The following is a 25,485-nucleotide window of genomic DNA, read 5'->3' as shown; positions in this document are numbered from 1 at the left end:
TCTCTATGAAGAAAAGTACAAGTACAGTTGACACAAACGCATTCCTCAACGCTGCCTGTCTGTTGTTTAATCTGCGCATCCGCGCATTACGTGCAGATCTCATCCTCTGGACTGGACTGGACAGTAATAATAATAATAAGAGAAAGTTCACTTTTGGTTATTTAAAAAGAGTCTCCTTATTGTATGTATTAATTTATTAGCCCTACATGGGAGAAACGTTAACTTTAGAGCTTTGGTTAGAATTTAAAAAGACTGTATAGCAGTTTGTGTGCAGACTCACCTTTTTATTTTTATTTATTTATGATTTGTGGGTCCAGCACTGTGTGTAAAAAAGAACTGTGGGGACGTGCATCTCCTGCCTTTGTTCATATTTAAAATAAAAATTATATTTTCCAATGCAAGATCAGTGTGGTTATCTGCTCTATATTGTAATATCAAAAATAGCAGATCAACAAGCTCAATGTGTCGCATTGCACCGCATTTTCAGCTTGTAGCTTGGCTATTTTTGCTACTTTTGTGTGACACTGTATGACAATAGGGCACTCATTTATGATGAAAAAGCATTAAAAGTTGCAATATGGGATACAGGGTTTCTTCCTAACAGCAAAGATATGTAGTAGAGATGCGCGGATGGCCTCTCATGGTCATCTGAATCCGCATGTACAAATTAATTATCCACCCGTTATCCAACCGCAATAATTATTTTATCCAATTTAAATATCCGCACCAACCGTTTCTCCCGTATGTCAAAATATTATTATTTTCTGGTATTCCCCGTTAGTTTTAGTAGGCTATTAGTTGTGCGATGCGATCACAAAATGCATTGATTTAGCCTATGGAGGTGCGTCTTTTTTCTTTTTTTCAAACCGGTGCTGCGCTGACAGACTCTGTACGGCATCCAACGGTTGGATGCCGCATGTATGTAGGTTGGATTCCAACCTACAGAGCGCACTGCTCTGCTGTATACTGCTTGGTGTGGATTTGTTACGGCCATGGTTGAACCCCTGTGGATTGATCTGCGATGTGTTTTTGTTGGCTGTTTTTGTCGAGTTTATATACCGTCACCTATTCCAAATAGCGGGCCACTTCCGTCTAAAGGTACGCTTGCTTTCACATTGCAGCGTACCGTACCCGAAAACGCATGATCCGGATACGAAACTGCCTCCGGAGGTGGTTTCGAGAACGGAACGGTGATCCGTTTCGGGGGACAATACGCAACATTCACACTAGCGCAACACCTGCCAAGCGGTCTGGAGTGCGCACCCGGGACCCGAGTGTGAAACGGCTCTTAGTTACCGTGGCAATTTAGCTGTGAAGTTAGCCTGGTCAGGAGCAGGCTAACAGCCAAGCTTACTTAATCCAGTGCCTTGTTCTTCAAGTTTTTCCACAGTTAATTCAAAACATGTGTTTGTATATGGACTCATTTTAATGACCCTGCATTCAAATAAAATGAAATCAATACAATAAGATATAATCAATGTAATTATATTACTGAAATAGTGTGTGACCATGAATTATAATTGTTTCACAATGACTCATGTGATATGTCATTGTCACTCTGTTAACACTATAGTTCATATTGTTGTTAGATGTTTGATAATATATATCCAATTTTCTAAAATATTATAAAAAATGTCTAACACAAAAAATGTCTAACACACATATATATATATATATATATATGTATATATATATATGTATATATATATATATATATATATATATATATATATATACATATATTTAAATATATATACAAGTAAGACGCGCGAACGCGGGAAGCGAACGCAACATTTTTTAAATAAATATGAAAAAAAAAGATTACAAAAAAAGTAGCCAATGAAAAAATACAAAAAAAATACAAAAAAAATCTGCGTTAAAAGGAGCATCTTAGAAAAATACAAATTCACTAAAAGAAAACTTTGAATGTTTTTGAACAATTCAACAAAGTGTTTGAAGTGCCTGTTTCACCCACTTCCGGGGGGCGGAGCCAAAATCCGAGCCCGAAGTATTTGTTCGTAGACCCCCACTTAGGGGGGGTAGAAAAAGTTTCGGAGCGATTCGGGCACTTTTCATTTAACATGGGGTTTCAATGGGGAGTTTTTAGGAGCCTTCTCTGGGGCGTGGCTTCCGGGGGAAGGGGCGGGCGTAAACGCAACCTTGACAGGTGTGTCAGCGTGTCAACCTGTGACAGCGCTGCGTTCGCAATAAATGATTAGTTACGGGTTTAAAGGAGCCTCTTTGTAAGTCAATGAGGAGCATATTTTAAATTATCAATTTCTAGTCAATGGAGATTTTTTTTCTTCTTTCTTGTCCACCTTTGGAGTTACATCATGATGGCAAGGTAACTACACAACCCAAACCTCTACCAAAGTGGTCTTGCAAATGTGGGGTTATTGTGTGTCTCGTCCCGTCCCCCGCTCATCCCGTCGTGGTCAACCCCCCCGTCCCGTCCCCCGTCCCGTCCCGTCCCGTACGTGCGTCCCGTTGCGACCCCCGTCGCAGTACACCGCCCGTCCCCCCGCCCCGTCCCGTCCCGTCCGTCCTGTTGCCCGTCCGTCGCACACACGCACACACACACACACACACACACACACACACACACACACACACACTCTGTGTGCGCTTGCAATACTTTGCCACGCTTTCTCCCTGGATTTATTAATAACGGCCGTGTTTCCTTTTCTGTTGATAACATGTTTCACTTCCTCATATGCTTGCATGAGCTGCTGCTGTTCGGCCACAGAGAAAAACGCTGCTCGAGTTTTATTCCCCGCTGCCATGATTGGTCAAGTTCAAGGAATCTGCGCTCGAGTTCATGGTCTTTTATAGAAATACGTCGCCAGCGAATCGCCGCCCATTCAGCCTGGCTTCATTATCCTGGCTGGACACAGCCTGGCTTGACATAGCCTAGCTCGACAAAGTCGCTCCTTTTCAGCCTGGCTTGGCGTTCGAGGAACGGAATAAACGAGGCTTTTCGGACCCGACTTTGTCAAGCCTGGATTTGGCTTAAGGCCAGGCTTATTTAATTCACCTTTCGAGGAACAGGCCCCAGGGCCCTATTCCTCGAAAGGTGAATTATAGCTAAAGCCTGGCTTTAACCCCTATCCTGGCTTAATTTAGCCAGGATTAGGGCTGAATCGGTTCCATGAAAGCTGAATTATCTTAAAGATTAGTTTAGCCAGTTCACCCTGGCTAAGTTTAGCCTTATCCGATTCCACAAAAGAGAATTGAAGCAAGCCTACCTTAGTTACCATGGCAATTTAGCTGTGAAGTTAGCCTGGTCAGGAGCAGGCTAACAGCCAAGCTTACTTAATCCAGTGCCTTGTTCTTCAAGTTTTTCCACAGTTAATTCAAAACATGTGTTTGTATATGGACTCATTTTAATGACCCTGCATTCAAATAAAATGAAATCAATACAATAAGATATAATCAATGTAATTATATTACTGAAATAGTGTGTGACCATGAATCATAATTGTTTCACAATGACTCATGTGATATGTCATTGTCACTCTGTTAACACTATAGTTCATATTGTTGTTAGATGTTTGATAATATATTAAAGATTTTTTTAAATATTATAAATCTAAATTATTAGTTACGGGTTTCAAAGAGCCTCACTGAATATAAGTCAATGAGGAGCATATTTTAAATTATCAATTTCTAGTCAATGGAGAAATTATTTTTTATTTCTTGTACACCTTTGGAGTTACATCATGATGGCAGTGTAAAGGTAATGTTCCATACGGCTGCCTATAATATAAAAGACACAGGCTTTTAGATATCCTATCAATATTTGCCTCTGTCTGAGATGTAGTGGAGTAAAAGAAGTATAGAAAATTGGAAATATTCAAGTAAAGTAAAAAAGAAAAATTAACTTGAGAATGCGTGTGTGTGTGTGTGTGTGTGTGTGTGTGTGTGTGTGTGTGTGTGTGTGTGTGTGTGTGTGTGTGTGTGTGTGCGTGCGTGTGCGTGTGTGTGTGTGTGTGTGTGTGATGAATGGTGGCTGTGGTGTTTGCGTGGTGGTCTGGGGGTCTCTGCCAGAACGTCGGGTTGCAAGAAATCAATTAAAGTGTGTGTGTGTCCGCGTGCAATTAAAGTATGTCCCCCGTGTGCAATTGAAGTGTGTTTCCCCACGCGGTTTTACAGCCCAATTATAGTTTCTGTCTCCGTGGACTAATACAGCCTGCCTTGTGCTCAGCGGTGAAACAGTAACACAGTAGATTTACTTGAGTAATGTACTTGAGTACATTTTAAGTATTATTATTATGTTATTTTTGGATAAGTACAAGCTCTCAACCAGTGGTGGAAGTACCTCTACTCAAGTAGGCTAGCGTACCTAAGTCTAACCTTAACTTAACCTTTTTGTATTTACATTTTTCAATGCTTTTTGCATCTACTGTACTCCCACTACATCTCAGAGGCACATTTTGTACTTTTCACTGCAATACAATTATTGATTAGAGGTTACTTTGTAGATTTAGATCATTATTAAAACATACATTAACCAGTTAGGCCCTCTTCTATAGTTTGTCTCTTCGAAAATAGCAGATCTACAAGTTCACAACGCATCGTTAGCTTGCCGATCGGCATTTAAAAAAAAGGATTTACAGACATTTAGAAAATGGGCCAATCTGCATAATTTAGTAGGTTTTACTTGTGATACTTTCACGTGTGTGATACCAATAATTTTGTACTTTTACTCAAGGATTTATTTTTTATGAATACAGGACCTTTACTTGTAACATATTATTTCTACATTAGTGGAAAGTAACTAAGTACATTTACTTAAGTACTGTACTTAAGTACAACTTTGAGGTATTTGTACTTTACTTGAGTATTTCCAATTTCCAATACTTTTACTTCTACTCCACTACATTTCAGAGGCAAATATTGTACTTTTACTCCACTACAATTACTTGAAAACTTTAGTTACTAGTTACTTTTCAGATTATGATATTACGAAACATACATTAACCACTTTAGCCTTATTTTATACATAGGCTATTTGAAAATAGCAGATCTACAAGCTCACAACGCGTCGCAAAGCGACGCGTTGTGAGCTTGTAGATCGGCTATTTTCAAACATTTTTGAACTTTTACTTTTGGTACTTTAAGTACATTTTGATGCCAATACTTCTGTACTTTTACTCAAGTAAATTTAGAATTCCGGACTTTTACTTGTAACAGAGTACTTCTACAGTGCAGTATTGATACTTTTACTTAAGTAAAACATTTGAGTACTTTTTCCACCACTGGGTATTGCTATATTACTTAACCCATTAAAACCGGGAAAGCATCTGTGATTTTAGATTGTTGCTTTGGCTATTAAAAAAATAGCAGATGTACCATTTCACAGCACGTCACTTTGTGCCACGCTGCGAGCTTTTACATCTGCTATTTTTGAATATAAAAAAAAAAGCTTGAAAGTGTGAGAACTACTGATTTAGATGGCATTTCGTCACCTTGCTAAACTAATGGCATAAGTAAGTTTTTGAGGAAAATGATATTTTTGCCTAAGTCAGCTCCTCATGACACTGGCCACCTCTGGTAAAATCGCAAGTCACATGGTTTTGTGACTTAGGCCAAATTATTTACTGATTTAGGCCATTTAAAAAAAAAACATGGCCTAAGTCAGATGTAATCCTATTTAAACGTGTTACTATTTAAACGTATGTTACATAACTGACAGACAGTGTTATTTCTATTTAAATAGTCGTAATTTGTTATAAACATTTTGGGTGAAATGATTAAGAAATATCATATAGTTTTCTTTTGGATCAGTTTTTTATTTTTCCTGGAAAAAATGACATAGGCCATTAGTTTAGCAAGGCGACGATTTGTAGGATACTGTAGGCCTCAGAAAACAAAACCAAACATTTTTCCACCACTGTGTATTTGGTGTCGCATACCAAAGACTGCTTGTAGATCGGCTAGTTTCAGTGTGTGGTTTTAATGGGCTAAATCGGCCCTAACACCACTTGATCGTTATCATGACTCACAGGCCCTGCAAGGAGAATGACATGGGAGTAATCTGTGTATGTGTGTGTCCTTGAATGTGTAAGTCCTTGACCGTGTGTGTGTGTGCGCGTGCGTGCGTGCGTGCGTGCGCACATTTGTGTGTTGGTAGGGTGTATTGGAGCAGAGCTCAAACAGTGTGCTTGGGACAATTAATTCAGTTGACAGCTTCCCCCCGCTTTCACAGTGTGTGGACACACTGTGGGAGTTTAGCACGCTCACGTGTCACTATGCGCGTTCACACGCGTTCAGGGGCGGCCATAGAGCGGGTTGAAGAAAGGCTGTCTGGTAATCAGGAGGTCGCTGGTTTGCCAACTCGGCTACGCCCAGTGGTGGAAAAAGTACTCAAATGTTTTACTTAAGTAAAAGTATCAATACTGCACTGTAGAAGTACTCTGTTACAAGTAAAAGTCCGGAATTCTAAATTTACTTGAGTAAAAGTACAGAAGTATTGGCATCAAAATGTACTTAAAGTACCAAAAGTAAAAGTTCAAAAATGTTTGAAAATAGCCGATCTACAAGCTCACAACGCGTCGCTTTGCGACGCGTTGTGAGCTTGTAGATCTGCTATTTTCAAATAGCCTATGTATAAAATAAGGCTAAAGTGGTTAATGTATGTTTCGTAATATCATAATCTGAAAAGTAACTAGTAACTAAAGTTTTCAAGTAATTGTAGTGGAGTAAAAGTACAATATTTGCCTCTGAAATGTAGTGGAGTAGAAGTAAAAGTATTGGAAATTGGAAATACTCAAGTAAAGTACAAATACCTCAAAGTTGTACTTAAGTACAGTACTTAAGTAAATGTACTTAGTTACTTTCCACCACTGGCTACGCCCAATGTATCTTAGGGTGGGTGCGCCCGCCTCCCCGCCACAATTGGCCAACTACAAGTAAGTTAGCAAGTTAATATAATAATAATAAAAATACTAATGATAATTATACATTAGGGTGTTTTTTGTCACTGTATATTCGCACAAACGTGAATTTGTCATGGCATTTTACCCATCCTAGGAGCAGTGAGCAGCCGTTGGTTGTAGCGCCCAGGGAGCAGTTAGGGGTTAAGTGCCTTGCTCGGTGACACCTCGACACATTGCTGAGGCCTGGAATCCAACCCTTGGACCTTTGGCTTCCCAGGCGCAGCCATAGCTTTGAAAATGGGCAAAGTGCTCCCTTAAGTGTTATTGCCCAGCACTGCGTTCAACCAGGGAAACGGTGTGTCTGTTCCAAGTCCCCTGTGAACTCAGAACATCATGGCGTCCATGACGTCATCCATGAACCTCTTGTAGATGGCCATGAACTTGGCGACGAAGGCCTCCAGGTGGTAGATGGCTTTGTTGCCGAGCTGCAGCCTGTGTTCGTAGTAGGCCGCCATGTGCGCCACCTCCGTCTTCAGCCGACCGCCGCAGTTACTCAACAGCTCCGCGAGCAGACCCTTCATGATGACATCGGGAGGGATGCAGTGAGTCAGGAGCTCGTAGAGCCTTCCCCGGACCTCGAGTAACCTCTGAGGGCTCTGCTGGCCGACGATGGCGTTGGCCGTTTCCCTGAGGTACACCTCCCAGTCCGCCTCCGGAACCTCCTGGTCAGCCGAGAGCGGGCACTGCTGCATCCTGCAGGCTTCGCACGTGAGCAGGGCTTTGCGGAGGTTCCGGCCAGACTTGTCACAGATCCGCTTGGCCAGTTCGGGAGGCAGGAGGAGACCCTCCTTCTCACAGACGGTGGTCAGAACACTGCACACCTCCTCGGCGCTGGGCAGGGGAACCCGGACGCTCAGACAGCGGCTCCTGATGGGGCCGATGACCTTGGAGGTGGAGTTGCAGCAGAGGATGAGGCGGCAGGTGGACGTGTATTTCTCCATGGTGCGACGCAGGGCGTGCTGGGCGTCTTTGGTCAGGCGGTCCACCTCCGACAGTAACACCACTTTGAACTCCCTCTGTGTGCTAGACTGGATCTGTTGGGACTGAGCCACCGTCTTAATGAGCTCCTGAATCACCACACGGTCCTGGTTCCCCGCGTCACTGGCGTTGACCTCTAGGTGGTAGTTGCTGGCTATAGTATTGATCTCAATTTTTTTCTTTGATGGAGCCACGATGGTCTGGTGTTCGATGCGGAGCTTCTCCACCCCGGCTCCGTACAGCTCCCTCAGCAGACACATGATGCGTGTCTTCTTGCCGGCCCCGGGTGGACCGTGGATCAGCAGGTGTGGGAAATCTCCACATTGGACCAGATTATTGAGCTGAACTGCTTGTTCTTTGTGATAATCTAGTTCCCCCAGAGAGGTTGGTCTGTATTTATCAACCCACAAACTCATTGCGATGGGACTTTATGCTTTATTGATATGAATAACCCCTGTTAAGTTGACAGAGCGCTGCTGTTTCCTTCCTTCCTGTCGTGTAGTGTTGCTATTTCTTGTGGCTATTGGTTCCGGAGGTTTTGCTTGTATGCATTTATTTCATATTTACATGTGGATTTAAGCTCTGACATTTATGCCAGACAAACTCTAGCATTCTAGCATAGATTCTTGCTGCGCTATCAACTGATTGAGGAAAATGAGTACAGTAAAAAGTACAGTTTTTCTACTGAATACAAGGTCTGTCCGGGTGGGCTCGCCTTCCATCAGAAATAGTCAAGAATTACAGATGTTGCCGTCATCACTGTTCATTCTACATTGTGACATCATAATATAGTGACATCACCCTGTCATCATTACAACCATGTAATTGTAAAATGTATTGTCGAACCAACAAAATATGATTTAACAAGACCAGGAGACCTGGTTCTGCCAGACCCAGAATGAAGTCCTAGTATGTAACCCTAGTGGTTGAAATTTGAATGGCCGGGCTTCGCACGACGTGTGTCCCTTCTATGCCCATGTATGGACAGACTTTTTTGGGGGACAGAATTTGTTTTGGCTGGGGCCGGAGGACAAAGTGACCATGCCCATGTATGGACGAAACAGGTACAAAGCCTCATGTAAGCCCGACCCCTTGGGTCTGGCAAAAACTAGAGGTAATAACACTCTTGACTTACTTTATGCTAATGTTAATGATGCAAATCGCTCAACCTCTTCAGATCAGAACTTGTGATCAAGCTCGTTCCCACCCAGTGGTTAAGAGATAACCAGATACCACTAGGGAGGTCCAGGAATGGTCTGTGGAGATGGAAGAGGAGTTTGGAGATGAGTTCAGGATAGGATGACAGACTGTCCGGGAGGGTCCACGGTGAGGACTTTCATAGCCTTTGTCAGTGCATCTCTGTCAGTGCATCTCAGATTGCATCAAATACTGTGAAGATATTTGACATGCCAGGGCCGCTACAGGGGTCTGGGGGGCGTCCCCAGGAGATGGGAAAATATATCATCAAAAACTGTTTAACCACTTTAACCCTATTACATTGGCTATTTGAAACAAACGTTGTGAGCTTGTAGATCGACTATTTAAAAAATATATATATATCTTCTTTTTTTTTTTACATTTTAACAACGCAAATCTTGTATGGGATCTCTGTTTAGTTTTGATTAGTTATTAAAGAGGGTTTGCTAGTTTCTATTTTATGAAGAGCCATTTTACTTTTTTAGTTTAGTCTAAATTAGTCTTAGTTAGATTTCGTTTTAATTGTATTGTGATATCAATATTTAAAACTAAAACTAAGGACATTTTCTCTACCAGAGATTTAGATGAGTTCGGGCCACCTCGCGGCCCTCAAATCTATGTCACCAAGCTCTATACTGTATATGGAGCTGACTGATTTGTTTTCGCCTGATGCCATGATGACACATTGAGGTGAGACAACACACTCCATATTAGGACGTACCCGCATTGGGACGTGACAACGTGGTCCGTCCGCCGGCCCATCCTCCCATTAACCAATTTTAATATAGGATGATTTTAGTTTGTTTTAGTTAGTTTTGTAAATGCAGTTTGTTTATTTTTATTTATTACTTTTACTTTATTTATTTCTCAAATAATATTTTTTTTAAATTTTGTTTCAGTTAACAAAAACAAAAGAAAACACCCCAAGGAGTGGGCGCTATATGATTGTTTCGCAGTTTCTGAAATGCTCAGACCAGCCCATTTGGCATCGCCAACCAGGCCACGTTCAAAGTCTTCGACTTCGATCTTGTGATGGCTTTGAGCTTGCTCTTGCTGTGATAGACTAGATGTGATGGTGGGCATTGCTATGATACAGGTATGATAAATAAGGCGGGATCCAAAAAGACTAACAGTGACGTCACTGCCAACATAAAAGAGAGAGAGGGAGAGTCTTTATACATTGCAGTGTGCAAAGTTGCTTGTTAGAGCGTTCTAAGAAAGAAACAGAACGATATCATCTCTGTGGAAGACGACTGAGATTTCGTCCCTAGTTCTTACCGGTTTGCTACCCAAATAGTATCTACGGTAGCTACTCAAAACATGCAGATCTTCGTAAAGACCCTCAATGGCAAGACAATCACCCTGGGGGTTGAGCCAAGTGACACCACTGAGAATGTCAAGGCCAAGGTCCAGGACATAGTAGGCATTGCCCCTGATCAGCAGAGGCTACTCTACGCTGGTAAACAGCTGGAAGATGGCCGCACCCTCTCTGACTACAACATCCAGAAAGAATCCACCCTCCACCTTGTGCTGCGTCTGAAGAGCTGTCGATCTTGCCCCGGCACAGCACAGTTCAGGCCTGGTACCCCTGTCCACAGTAGCGACAACATTGTGCAGAATTGCACAAAAATGCAGATCTTCGTCAGAAACCTTGATTGCAAGACCATAGTTCTGGAGGTTGAGCCAAGTGACACCACTGAGAATGTCAAGGCCAAGATCAAGGACAAGCAAGGTATTCCCCCTGACGAGCAGAGGCTGATTTATGCTGGTAAACAAATGCAAGATGGCTGCACCCTCTCTGACTACAACATCCAGAGGGAATCCACCCTCGAGCTTTTGCTGCGTCTGCGGAGCTGTCGATCTTGCCCCGGCACCGCACAGTTCGGGCATGGCATCCCTGTCCACGGTAACGACTCAAATCGCACAAAGATGTGTATCTTCGTCAAGACCCTTGATGGTAAGACCATATGTCTCACGGTTGAGCCAGGTGACACCACTGAGGAGGTTAAGGCCAAGATCCAGGACAAGCAGGGCATTCCCCCCGACAAACAGAGGCTGATATATGGTGGTAAACAATTGGTAGATGGTTGCACCCTCTGTGACCAAAACATCCAGAAAGAAGCCACCCTCCATCTTGTGCTGCGACTGAAGAGCTGTCAGTCTTGCCCTGGCACAAAACAGTCCAGGCCTGGTATCCCGTTTCACGGTGACGAATCAAACCGTGCAAGCATGTGGATCTCCGTCAAGACCCCCAATGGGAAGACCATACCTCTGGAGGTTGAACCGAGTGACACCACTGAGAATGTAAAGGCCAAGATCCAGGACAAGCAGGGCATTCCCCCTGACAAGCAGAGGCTGGTCCATGCTGGTAAACAGCTGGAAGATGGCCGCACCCTTTCTGACCAAAACATCCAGGAAGAAGCCACCCTCCAACTTGCGCTGCACAGGAGGCCCTTGCCCCTTGCAAGGGGCAAGGGATCATGGTTCAGGGCCCGGTTTTCCTGAAAGAATGAGATACTAAGCTGTTCACATGAATTGCTCAAAACGTGCAGAGCTTTGTCAGGAACCAGAGCGACCATAACAAGACCCTCACCCTGGAGGTTGAGCCAAGTGACACAAGTAAGAATGTCAAGATGTCAAGGCCAACGTCCAGTAAAGGCAAGGCATTCCCAGAGGCTGGTCTATGCTTGTAAACAACTGGAAGATGGCAGCACCCTCTCTGACTGCAACGTCTAGAAATAATCTACCCTCCATCTTGTGGAGGAGTTGAGGAGCTCAATCTTGCCAGCAAACGTGTTGCAACGTGTCAAGTTGTGAGCTTGTAGATCGGCCATTTCTGGCGAAGAGATGCGGTGTAGAAGGAACCAACGGCCCGGCCATGTACAGTTGTCGCTCAGATTCGCTTAATTAGGAATAGAGGGTTCAAGTGGTTAAGAAGGGGGAAGACTGAATCACGTTGATATTGAGGTCCACTTGGGATCAGAGCGGCTTCATGTGTTCAGTCTCACGCCAGCCGTTTATGTATGACATAACTATGACAACCATGGGCAAAGCACCCTGATCCATTGACTTCCATATTTGAAATATTTTAAAGCATAATGTTAAAAACTGCAGGTAGGCCTACCAAGTTGGCCTATTGGGAGTGTAGCGTAAGAAACGTGCTCATTGGTCCAGCAGTTTGCGAGATTTAGCTCTGCCCCCCCCTTGCTAAAAATAAAATAAAAATAGTTCCCTCTTAGTCATGACGATGTTCACAAACACAATCATTAATTCATTCATTAGATTCATTAATAAAAAAGTAAGAAAAAATTATGATATACTATGTCTTCAAATTAAAAGTAATACTACGTAATACGTACAAAATGTATATAAATGTCAATACTATTTGTCAAGGCACAAAGCAACCCTGAGAAAACTCAATATTATCATGTGGGCACATAAAAAAAAGATTATAGACTATGGGAACGGTGCCATCACACATTGGTTTCTACAGAATAATTCAAACTAACTTAGAACTTCCAGTCTCGAAAAGCAACCGGAAACGAATGCTATGGAAACGAATGCTGGAAGGCTAGCGAGGGCGGGCCTTCACTCAGTAGAGACAGAAATCTACTTTTTCATCAATTTTTTAAAATCAATGGGACCACCATTTACAAAAAACATATGGTAATTGAAAGACGACTTTAAACTAGCGACTGAAAGCATTTATGACAATGATTACTAAATTAATAAAATCAAGTGCAAAGTCAGGTCAAATTCCAATCGTAATCAAAGGAGTGGTAATTGTTCTGCCAGCATGGGGGGAAATAGCGACACCTGCTAGGCCATTAATGAGAACTGCAGGGAATTCGGCACTTCCTGATGGGCTTCATGAAAGAAATCGGATGCTTGCCGCCTGTGGGACGATAATCGTTATTATCGTTTATTGCGGGAAAAAACTAAAACAAGAAGAAACCCTCACAGTATTCATATCGCAGAGATTTAAATTTATCGTGGAATTGTCCTTCATCATACACTGGACCTGACTTGGTTCCTTTCTTTTTTTTTCTGTGTACACCAGCCACAAGCTCACAACCGTCACATTGTGACGTGTCGTGAGCTTGTAGGTCGACTATTTTAGGCCAGGTTTTAAGACCTGAAGAAGCATCTGTGTCATTTTTTGATTTGAGCTAAAAAGCCTTATTTCACACTTTGGCTATTAAAAAATTGCAGATATACAAGCTCATAGCGCGGCACCGAGTGCCACGCTATGAGCTTGTAGATCTGCTATTTTTGAGAAATCGTTAAAATTTGTGCAAATCTTTGAATATATCTCTGCTGTCCGGCAGAAACCAGCTAACTCCAAAATGTTCATTTGTCAGGAAATGAAAAAAGAAGAAGAAAAAAAAAAAAAAAAAGTTAGGAGGTTTTGTTCATCATTGATAAGAACAGCTGAATGGGCCTCACAGCTCACAATGAGGTTGGAGGTCAAAAGGGGGTGGAGCCTTGAGTCAGCAAAACCAGATAACTCCACCCCCCTTTGGTGGACTTCGCTGGTTTAGCAGAAAATTTGAGGATCCAATGGAGTTAGATGGTTTTGTCAGAAGTACTTTTTTAATACTTTTCATTGGTTCAACATTTCTTTTACCAACACACAGAGGTAAAGTGTGTTCAATAGCACTAATTTATGGAAAAAAAATGCAAAAGCGGAAACATGGAGTTAGCTGGTTCCTGCCGGACAGCAACGATATATATTTTGTAATTTGTAACTCAAATCTTTGCTTCTGGGGGTCCCTGGAACAAAATATTGTGAGATGGGGGTCCGTGGCCAAATACATAATACATTTTGGGGTCCTTGACATGAAAAAGTTTGAGAACCACTGACATGGTAACACAAGTTTTTTTCAAGAAACGCAAGTCTCCTAAATCCAGTTGTAACAGGGGTCTCCCCGTCTCACCTGCACTTGAGTAAACAGAAAATACTTTTTCTCCGGTGGGTCACCAGTTCCATCCAATCAGGGGAGAGAACACACATGTATCAGTCTCAATGCTATAGTGTTCCAATTCCATTTTGTCTGCTCATGCTTTTGTGTCATTTCCAATATCCCTTGTTCATCCTGTTTGAGTTTTCTCTCCTGATTGGATGAAAGTGGTATTTGCTGTTTACTAAAGACCTGTAGACAGTGAGACCCTTGTAACTGAAAAGAACACCCTATAATAAGTTTATTATGAGAATGTACAGAAGGTCTAGTTAAGAATTTTTGTTGCCAGACCCAAGGGGTCGGCTTACATGAGCCTTTGTACCTGTTTCGTCCATACGTGGGCATGCCCCCCTTTCCCTCAGGCCTCAGCCATAAAAGTCTGTCCCCCTTTCGTCCATACATGGGCATAGACACAGGCTGACACGTCATGTGAAGTCCGGCTTAGCTGTGACGTAGTGCTCTGATCTTATAAAGTACTTATTCTGGGTCTGGCAGAACCAGGTCTCCTGGTCTTGTTTTTGCAAAGATTACGTTTTTTCAGAAACTATATTTTTGAGCGGTGTAACCGCTCCTATAAGTGGGTTTAGGACCCATCCGTGGCGAAAGTTTTTCTTTCCGTCCTGAAAATGTGTCTTTCGCTGTGACGCCATGCTGTGGAAAACACGCCCATAGGCTAAGCTCCGCAGGACGTGCTGTGATTGGCTAGCGAGACACGTGATGAAATGAACTTCAAACTTCGCAGACGCGCTGTGATTGGCTAGCGAGACGCATGATGAAATTAATAATAATGTAAAAAATGTAAGCACGTCACTTCGCTGTGATTGGCTACCGAGATGCGTGATGAAATTAATAACTCATAAATAGCACCGCTCACTTCACAATGGGTGTGATTTTTTCAAATGGTGTGGTAATTGTTCTGCGGCCAGCAGGGCGGAGAAATAGTGACAGCTGCTAGGCCAATAATGATAACTGCAGGGAATTCAGCACTTCTTTATTGGCTTCATTTAAATAAAAAATAAAATAAAAAAAACGGAGGCTTGCCGTCTGGTATCGTTAAACCCCTAGTAGACGTCATATTCCGTGCACAAATATACTCAAATATGGAGATGACTGACATCATAAATATATCCAAATATGGAAATGACGAATGAAAGCTAGTTAACAGCAAAGATCATGAAAACTCATTGCTAATACAGTTAAGTAGACCTGCTCTGAATTTTATATTCCTATATTTTGGAGATATTGACATGCCTCCTAGCAAATCACAGCACAACACAACGTCAACACTGTACTGTGACAAACCGAGTGATTCATTTGAGTCTGATGTCATACTGACACAGGTTAGACAACGCATACCATATTTGGGCGTAACTGCAGTGGGAACTCTATACTCATGGTGACACCAGCGGGATGACATAGGCAACCCGCTAGGCTGCAAGGCACAGTATAAAAAGGGCAAGCACAGTCCCAGACTTACACTTCTTGGGATCAACAAGCTTGGAGTACCACGAGCTCTTTTTTGAATTTGAAGAAATACAGAACTGAAACAATCTCTCCAGCCTTTACTAGTTGACTCCACTTGCGATTCACGAGAATTGTTGAGACCGTCCCGTCTCTAGTTCTCATCGGCGAGACATAATCTCTGAGGAAGACGATTGAGCTTTCTTACCTCGTTCTTTCTTACCTATTTGCTACCCAAATAGTATCTACGGTAGCTACTCAAAACATGCAGATCTTCTTCAAGAACCTCAGGGGCAAGACGATCGCCCTGGGCGTTGAGCCAAGTGACACCATTGAAAATGTCAAGGCCAAGGTCGAGGCCATGGAAGGCATTCCCCCTGACCAGCAGAGGCTATTCTACGCTGGTAAACAGCTGGAAGATGGCCGCACCCTCTCTGACTACAACATCCAGAAAGAATTCACCCTCCACCTTGTGCTGCCTCTGCTGAGCTGTCGTGGTCAGTGCCCTGGCACAAAACAGTCTAGCCCTGGGAGTATGACAACACTAAAGGCGCAAAAGACTGAGATTGAGGACTTATAAAAGTCACTTGATTATCTTACGGATGAAATGGCTGCAATCTCCAAACAACAAAAGGCCATGTTGGACCTGATGGGAGAGGAGTTAAAAAAACAGAACATGGAGAAGGACAAGAAGATTGCGATGCTTGAACGGAGGGTGGAAGCTATGGAACAATACTCCAGATTCAATAGCGAGCAATTGTGAGTGGTCTGGTGACCAAGCCGCGGTCCTATGCCAGGACCGTGGATGGGAAAACACAGAACCCACAGAGGAAGACTGGTTAGTGATCTCCTACATGCATGGGAAAGATAAACAGTGAAGATATCGAGGCAGAATCCAGATGGCTGGAATTTGGAGACATTTAAATACACTGAATATGATAGATATGACTTTGAACAATACATTGATCCGGACAATAATATATTCAATGACATAGAGAGCAATTGCAACTATTATACTGAGGAACAACTAAATATAATACCACCTGGAAATGATATCAATAATACGCTTCAACAGTAGAAGTATGTATACAAATTATGGCAAAATCAGGGATTACCTAAAGAAACATAGTTTAGTTTAGTTTAGTTTATTAGCACATAGTTATAAGAAAATATATAAACATCTACATATTAAATGACAAGTTGCTGTGCAAGGAAAGGAAGAAGCCGGCTTGCTTATTTGTATAATATATATACATATATATATATATATAATATAAATATAATCCTTTCCTTCATGGGAGAAGTCATTAAACAAGGGAACCAGGAGACCTGGTACTGCCAGACCCCTAGTGATTGAAAGATCAGAGCACTACGTCACGCTAAGCTTGGCCAATCAAAAAGAGGACAGAAGACAGACCTCTTTTATGCCCATGTATGGACGAAAACGTTTGGAGAGGGGGACCGACAAAGCCTCATGTAGGCACCCCTCTTTTATGCCCATGTATGGACGAACACGTTTGGAGAGGGGGACCGACAAAGCATCATGTAGGCCCGACCCCCTGGGTCTGGCAATAACAGGATTAAAAGTTCAATAAGAACAATATAAAATAATCAAAAAGGGGAGCAGTGGTGCAAATAAAGAAATAAAAACACAAATGCTCAAAAGAAGAAAGACGAGAAAAATAAAAACTATTTTGTAAAGATTACTAAATCAATGGAGAAAGGAGATAATTTTTTTTAAATGTTTCTTAACAAGGAAACCAGGAGACCTGGGGCCTGTTCCTCGAAAGGTGAATTAAATAAGCCTGGATTTAAGTCAAATCCAGGCTTGACAAAGTCGGGTCCGTATAGCCTGGTTTATTCGGTTCCTGGAATGCCAAGCCAGGCTGAAAAGGAGCGACTTTGTCGAGCTAGGCCTTGTCAAGCCAGGCTGTGTCGAGCCAGGATAATGAAGCCAGGCTTCACTTATTTCTATAAAAGACCATGAAAGTCGATAGCAGAATCCTTGAACTTGACCAATCATGGAGCCCAAAACCAGAGCGGCGTTCTTCTCTGTGGCTGAACAGCAGCACTGCAGCAGCTCATGGAATCTTACAAGGAAGTAAAATTTATAATAAGCAAGAAAGGAAACACGGCCGCAATAAATATAGATCCAGGGAGAAAGCGTGGCAAAGTATTGCCGACAAATTAAATGCACAAGTTGTCCAAAAATATGCAATTAATTTATATACAAATCCATAAATATATAATTCAGTTAGGTTTAAACATAAGGAGTTTAAGTGAATGTTGGAATTATAATTATAAACACTTAGAATAATTTTCTAATTTCAAATTTCTAAAATCGAAGATCTACAAGGGAAAAGCTTGCCTTTTGGCGGCCGGGGGTCCACGGTCCACGGGGGTCAACGGGGGTCCGGGAGTACACGGGGGGCCGGGCCCCCCGTGTACTCCCGGACCCCCGTTGACCCCCAACAGAGGTCTGGGGTATACGGGGGTCCACGGGGGCGGGGGTCCACGGGGGTCCGGAGGTCCATGGGGGTCCGGGGGTCCACGGGGGTCCGGAGGTCCATGGGGGTCCGGGGGTCCATGGGGGTCCGGGGGTCCATGGGGGTCCGGGGGTCCACGGGGGTCCGGAGGTCCATGGGGGTCCGGGGGTCCACGGGGGTCCGGAGGTCCATGGGGGTCCACGGGGGTCCGGAGGTACACAGGGGGCCGGGGGTACACGGGGGTCCAGGGGTCCACGGGGGCGGGGGTCCATGGGGGGCCGGGGACCCCCGGCCGCCATAAGACAAAAACATTTCGGGCTTGTAGATCTTTGATTTTCGCATAAGAATTGAATAAGTGTAGAAAAACTCATTGGTTTATGATTTGAGTCATTGGACTAACAGCTATTTCACAAAACTTGAAGAACAAGGCACTGGATTAATAAAGCTTGGCTGTTAGCCTGCTCCTGACCAGGCTAACTTCACAGCTAAATTGCCATGGTAACTAAGCTAGGCTTGCTTCAATTCTCTTTTGAGGAATCGGATAAGGCTAAACTTAGCCAGGGTGAACTGGCTAAACTAATCTTCAAGATAATTCACCTTTTGAGGAACCGACTCAGCTCTAATCCTGGCTAAATTAAGCCAGGATAGGTGGTAAAGCCAGGCTTTAGCTCTAATTCACCTTTTGAGGAACAGGCCCCTGGTACTGCCAGACCCCTAGTGGTTGAAAGATCAGAGCACTACGTCACGCTAAGCTTGGCCAATCAAAAAGAGGACAGAAGACAGACCTCTTTTATGCCCATGTATGGACGAAAACGTTTGGAGAGGGGGACCGAACAGAAGACAGACCTCTTTTATGCCCATGTATGGACGAAAACGTTTGGAGAGGGGGACCGAACAGAAGACAGAACTCTTTTATGCCCATGTATGGACGAAAACGTTTGGAGAGGGGGACCGAACAGAAGACAGACCTCTGTTATGCCCATGTATGGACGAAAACGTTTGGAGAGGGGGACCGAACAGAAGACAGAACTCTTTTATGCCCATGTATGGACGAAAACGTTTGGAGAGGGGGACCGAACAGAAGACAGACCTCTGTTATGCCCATGTATGGACGAAAACGTTTGGAGAGGGGGACCGACAAAGCCTCATGTAGGCCCGACCCCCTGGGTCTGGCAAATATTGGGAAGGATTGTGAAGACTTCAAGAGAGCTCCACAACTGAGGGCCTTTAAATGTGATGAATATATACAAAACCCCTTTAAGAGAATGTTTCTGAGACATGGTTTGACCCTGACAGGGGAATCAACTTTCCTCTTAAAGGTTATGAGCTGAACTATAGGAACAGGGAAAAGAAAATAGGGGGTGGAGTTGCCCTGTACATTTGCCCAAATGTACATACAAAAGTACATTTACTTAAAGACTGTATACTTAAGTACAATTTTGAGGTAGTTGTACTTTACTTGAGTATTTCCAATTGTCAATACTTTTACTTCTACTCCACTACATCTCAGAGGCAAATATTGTACTTTTACTCCACTACAATTATTTGAAAACTTGAGTTACTAGTTACCTTGCAGATTTAAATTATTACATTATAAAACATACATTAACCACTTTAGCCCTATTTTATACCTGGGCTATTTGAAAACAGCAGATCTACAAGCTCACAACGCGTCACGATGCGACGCGTTGTGAGCTTGTAGATCTGCTATTTTCAAACATTTTAGTACTTTTACTTTTGGTACTTTAAGTACATTTTGATACCAATACCTTTGTACTTTTACTCAAGTAAACTTTGAATCCAGGACTTTTACTTGTAACGGAGTATTTCTACATTGCAGTATTGATACTTTTACTTAAGTAAAACATTTGAGTTCTTTTTTCCACCACTGCTCAGAGGAGAGCTGTGCACAGTTCAGAAGTCTGTCCTCCCGGTAGGGGCTCCTCACTGGCAGGTGAGTCAGTAGGATACAACAGCACATGTGTGTGGGGAGGAATTAATTGGCTAAACGACTATTTGAAAAACAGTGAAAATATCCGATCTACAAGCTTGTTGTGATCTTTTTATCCCCAATTTAAAATTGGGGATAAAAAAAGATCACAAGCTTGAGGATAAAAACATCACAACAAGCTTGTAGATCGGCTATTTTCACTGTTTTTCAAAAAAATATATATTTTTTTTTAATAGTATAAAAACAAATGTTTTGGAGGCAAGGTTTCCACCCGACAGCAACGACTTGAATTGCGATCCATTTATAACCAGTGGTGGTAAATAAGTACATTTACTTAAGTACTGTACTTAAGTACAATTTTGAGGTATTGGTACTTTACTGGAGTATTTCCATTTTCTAGTACTTTTACTTCTACTCCACTACATCTCAGAGGCAAATATTGTACTTTTACTCCACTACAATTATTTGAAAACTTTAGTTACTAGTTACTTTGCGGATATCAATTATTACAGTATAAAACATACATTAATCACTTTAGCCCTATTTTATACACAGGCAATTTGAAAATAGCCGATCTACAACGCGTTGTGAGCTTGTAGATCGGCTATTTTCAAATATTTGAGTATTTTTACTTTTGATACTTTAAGTATATTTTGATGCCAATACTTTTGTACTTTTACTCAAGTAAATTTTGAATTCTGGACTTTTACTTGTAACAGAGTACTTCTATATTGCAGTATTGGTACTTTTACTTAAGTAAAGAATTTGAGTACTTTTTCCACCACTGCGATCCATCCATAACTGAACACAGTCCTGGAGCCAGCGGTGGACAAAGCATTATAGTCAAGTATTCAAACGTACAAAATACAATGTGCATTATCGTGTTGATATCAATGCCTTGTGGTATTGAAATGTAGACGAAAACAAAATTGAAAAAAAGAAAGAAAAAAAAAACACTTTCAGAGCTTTTCAGACATTTTTAGAAATAGTGAAAATAGTAGCTCATGTGTGAAATTGTAGATCAGTTATTTTCACTTGAAATGTGCAATAGAGGTTAATTGATAATATACTGCATTTGTGTTTGTTTGGATTCCCAAGAGTCTCTTCCTAGAAATGTAGTGGAGTCAAAAAGTACAATATTTCCAATCGAGGGAAAGTCATGAGCTTTTAAATTAAAATAAATAAAAAGTACTCAAGTACTGTACTCAAGTAAATGCACTTAGTTCCTGTCCGCCACGACATTCATTCAGTGTATAATTATGTGCTGAAAGGCCTGACAGTACAATAGAGCTCCATTCATAACTGCAGCAACATTCACCATTCAACATTTGCATTGTTACATCCCATTATTCAAGCATATACGGGAGTTAGAGAAATTATTGGATTTCGGCTCCTCGACATTGTAGTAACAAGACAGACCGGCAAACAATAGCAATAACATAGCCATAGTAATGATAGTAAATAGTACAAAATGCCACAAAACTCGAACAATAACAACTGCATAGACTATGCAAGGTGCCTTTGTTAGGTGCTGTGTGCATCGAACCAACCACTAAATTATATAGACGTATAGAAAAAATATAAATTATATTATGTTCTACTGCCACCATCTTTATTTAGCCTACTGCATTCATTTTATTTCATGATTATAATCTTTATGTTTGTCACAATTGTAATTGTGCATCACATGTCAAGTGTCACGTAAAAATAGTCTGTTTCAATTGAATAAATCAATGAGTGAGAGAGAGAGAGAGAGAGAGAGAGAGAGAGAGAGAGAGAGAGAGAGAGAGAGAGAGAGAGAGAGAGAGAGAGAGAGAGACAGACAGACACTATTATAAAATGGAAAGTCAGCAATTCAGTATGTCATTTACATAGCAAATAGCAGTAAAGTTAGTGAATTCACCATAAAAGCCTGTAAATTCACCATGAGTTCACTGATTTACGCTCAATTTCACATCTCATATAATAAATCAAAAACAAATATTTGCTTCTGGGTTTAGACACGTTCGTGTTGTGAGCATGTAGGTCTGCTATTTTCACTATTAATAAAAATCATAAGAAAAAGGAACACTTTTGGACATTGGAGCTGTCCACACAACGGCAATTTCACTGTCAAAACAACATCTGATCCCAAGTCAGTGCCAGGTTCAAGAGCATCGGGGCAACAAGCACGGGCAACAGTTTCTTCCCCCAAACCATCAGAACCCTGAACACTCGCCACATACTGCCCCCCGAAACCAGATGAATAGCACTTTTGAATAGTACTATATCTATATTGCACGTTAAATGCATCAGCAACAATGTTGTCTGCTCTCTCTCTACCTTTTAATGTTTTGATTGGCTTTGCCTTGCATGCCTAGTGTGCATTATGGAAGTAACAATACCCCCCCCCTAATCTCTCAAGAACAGATTCTGCACTGCGTTGGAATCTGTCGGGGAGGTTCGTCATAACGTGTGCGCATTCAGATCAGGAAGCAGGCCGCGCTTTACCCAATCAAATGTAGTGGGCGGGATTCACATGTCCGTCGATCTTTCCCCCTCGAAACAAACCCAAACTAATTTAACAATAGCGTCCGCGGAGCAGACAAAACCACGGAAAGATATTCACATTTTAACTTACTCTTTCATCATAGAAACAAGTGGGCTTATAACCAAAACGATCCATGTTCTCTGGGAGAAGTGGTGTTAGTGTTCCGTGTAGAAATATTGTTAGTGGGAATGAAAACATAGTGGCACCCACCGGAAGTGAAAGCTGAAGGCAGACCTCTAAACCCCGGTTTCCTTGCGCACTGGTGTCACGTTTTCTTCCGCCCAGAGCCAACAGACATAGAACAAACAGCAGAGGTCGCTGTTTTTCATTTTCAGTTGGATTTGGGTTCCCAGATTGCCCCCCCCCCAACCCCCCGCGGGACTGCTGTCTGTCTGTCACACAGATGGGGGCTGACACCTCTTCATTACGCCCCCTGTGTGTGTATTTGTGTTCAAATTAATTCCATTGTCATGGCAGGACGTGTGAGAATAGCAGAGCCGGCTCCTGTGCGTACGGTATTTGCTTGTCTTGTATCTTTGGCAGATTAATTTAAGGGCACTTTCTGTGAGACACAATCTGTCACATGCGCACGGAGCGCAAGCACACACGGACGCACACACACACACACACACACACAGACGCACACACACACGTGAATGCATACACAAACAAACTCACAAACAAACACCAGAACGTAATTATTCAGGATACATTCCTCAAACATCTGCGTCCGAAGTGTTGTAGCGGTGAGGCTGCAGGTATGTTATTTCCCCGCGTTAACGGTGGAAAGTAACTAAGTACAAGTGCTGTACTTTTATTTTACTTGAGTATTTCTATTTATGGATACTTCTACTGCACTACATCTACATTTACTGAAGTACGAATTATATAAACTCAACACTAAAGGTTCGGAAACTTTTGGTTGTTTATTTTTCTCCCCTTCAATAATACCAATTGTTTTTTTTTTTGGTATTGCATGTATATAGTATTGCATTGTATATTATTATTGTCATCATTGATTGACCTTTACAACAACGTATAAGAGTGTTGAAAGAGTAACCCACCAAAACGTGTGGGTAGCGCTGTGTAGCCTGTGTATAAAACAGGGCTAAAGCGGTTAATGTATGCTTTATAATATAAAAATGTATATCTGAAAAGTAACTAGTAACTAAAGTGTTCAAATAATTGTAGTGGAGTAAAAGTACAACATTTGTCTCTGAGATGTAGTGGAGTAGAAGTAGAAGTACTGAAAATAGGAAATATAGGAAATACGTGAAGTGGCCGTCCCAGGAAGACAAATCCCCAAGAAGACCGGATCCTCACCCTCGCTTCACTGAGGAAACCATAGGCTTTCTTCCAGAGAAATTGCAGGCAAGATTTGCTCAACGCTATCACCAGACAGATCTCTGTCGAAGTTGCAGGACCCATCGCTCAGGTGCCAGTCACACACCCAGCCAGCCAGTGTTGCCAGATTCGGTGAGAGAAACAAGCAACCAGGTCTAGGAAAACCAGCCCAAAAGAAGCGACTCTGGGCCACATGAGCACTTTAAACATATACTTCAAGCTATTTGAAAATAGCAGATCTACAAGCTCACAACGCGTCGCGATGCGACGCGTTGTGAGCTTGTAGATCGGCTATTTTCAAATAAAATCTTGCGGGGAAATTGTAATAAGCAGATCTGGCAACGCTGCCGCCAGCAGGTGTGCGGTGGCAGGTCGCTCGAAACGAGAGTGAATACCAACAGAAGCATATTGGGGGATTTTGGCAATCTGGGGGGGGGAGGGGGGGCGTTCAGCTGTGCTGCTCATTCCAGGACTGCACAATCCTTACAAGTTATACCTCGTTGTAAAGGAGATTCAACGATAACAACAATTAGAATACCAATTAGTGTTGTTGAAGGGGAGAAATTATCGACTGAATGGTTCAGAACGGTTTGTGTCGAGTTTATACAGTATGTGTGTGCGTGTGCGTGTGCGTGTGCGTGTGCGTGTGCGCGCGCGCGCGTGCGCTGAGAGGGAGACAGTGCAGGTGAGACAGACGGTAGGAAAGTACTCAAGTAAACGTACTTTGCTACTGTCCACCACTGGTGACTCCTACGAGATGGGTTGGCGGCTGTTAGTGAGGAATGTTGAATTGGAGGAGTTAGGACGGAGGCGCCATGTCCTCCCGGTGGGGGCTCCTCACTGGAAGGTGAGCCACTGGATACGACGGCAGTGACTACACACAGAGATGTGGCGGGGAGGAATTACTGACTAAATTGTGGAGTAGAGAACACACACACACACAGACACACACGCACACACACACACACACACACACACACACACACACACACACACACACACACACACACACACACACACACACACACACACACACACGCACACACACGCACACACACCCACCTGTAAACCTGAGCAAACAAGTAAACAGTGTGATTGAGAGTGTGATTACAGTAATGTGCATTATGCATGATCTTCCCTGTTCTCTCCCCCCACTGTGCGCTATATCCTCTCTCACATTCACAACACAACAAGCTAACAGTAGTTAGCGGAACAATAGAGTGTTGGTAAACAAATAGTTTACATACTAATATGCATCTAGACGCCACGACAAACAACAACAGGATAAGTGGGGTACCTCTCTCTCTCTCTCTCTCTCTCTCTCTCTCTCTCTCTCTCTCTCTCTCTCTCTCTCTATAAGTTTAACTGATGCAAAAATGTCACAACTGTGACATTTAATGCAGTGGTTCTCAAACGTTTTAATTCCAAGGACCCCCAGTTGACTATGCATTTGGCCACGGACCCCCATAACTCTCAGAGTTACCAATCGTTTCGCTGGGGACCCCCTGGAACCCCCTCAAGGACCCCTGGGGGGTTGCCAGAGCCCACATTGAGACATTCTGACGCTCGTGATAAAGGCCACAAGTGTTGGGCAGTCCTTTAAAAACATGTATAATTGTTTCCGTTTTTAAGGATGCTT

The 25,485-nt window shown here is 42.6% G+C and overlaps 3 protein-coding genes across 3 annotated transcripts; 2 read left to right on the top strand and 1 right to left on the bottom strand.

Moving 5' to 3' along the window:
- Positions 1–7,261: 7,261 nt before the first annotated feature.
- LOC308091021 (replication factor C subunit 3-like) lies at positions 7,262–8,332 on the bottom strand (the record flags this gene model as incomplete). The annotated part of the gene is made up of 1 exon (XM_080436319.1): positions 7,262–8,332. One exon carries the CDS (start codon positions 8,330–8,332, stop codon positions 7,262–7,264), a length of 1,071 nt encoding a protein of 356 aa, XP_080292445.1.
- A 2,101-nt stretch (positions 8,333–10,433) lies between these two features.
- Positions 10,434–11,618, top strand: LOC308090898 (polyubiquitin-B-like; the record flags this gene model as incomplete). Its single annotated transcript, XM_080436171.1, has 1 exon — positions 10,434–11,618. The coding sequence occupies one exon, from the start codon at positions 10,434–10,436 to the stop codon at positions 11,616–11,618; it is 1,185 nt and encodes a 394-aa protein (XP_080292297.1).
- Positions 11,619–15,800: 4,182 nt separating this feature from the next.
- LOC308090897 (ubiquitin-like) lies at positions 15,801–16,115 on the top strand (the record flags this gene model as incomplete). The annotated part of the gene is made up of 1 exon (XM_080436170.1): positions 15,801–16,115. One exon carries the CDS (start codon positions 15,801–15,803, stop codon positions 16,113–16,115), a length of 315 nt encoding a protein of 104 aa, XP_080292296.1.
- Positions 16,116–25,485: the final 9,370 nt, after the last annotated feature.

This window comes from Gymnoscopelus braueri, assembly GCF_963280865.1.
Source record: "Gymnoscopelus braueri genome assembly, chromosome: 8".
In the NCBI taxonomy this organism is placed as follows: Eukaryota; Metazoa; Chordata; class Actinopteri; order Myctophiformes; family Myctophidae; genus Gymnoscopelus; species Gymnoscopelus braueri.
This window is presented reverse-complemented; position numbering and strand designations above follow the sequence as displayed.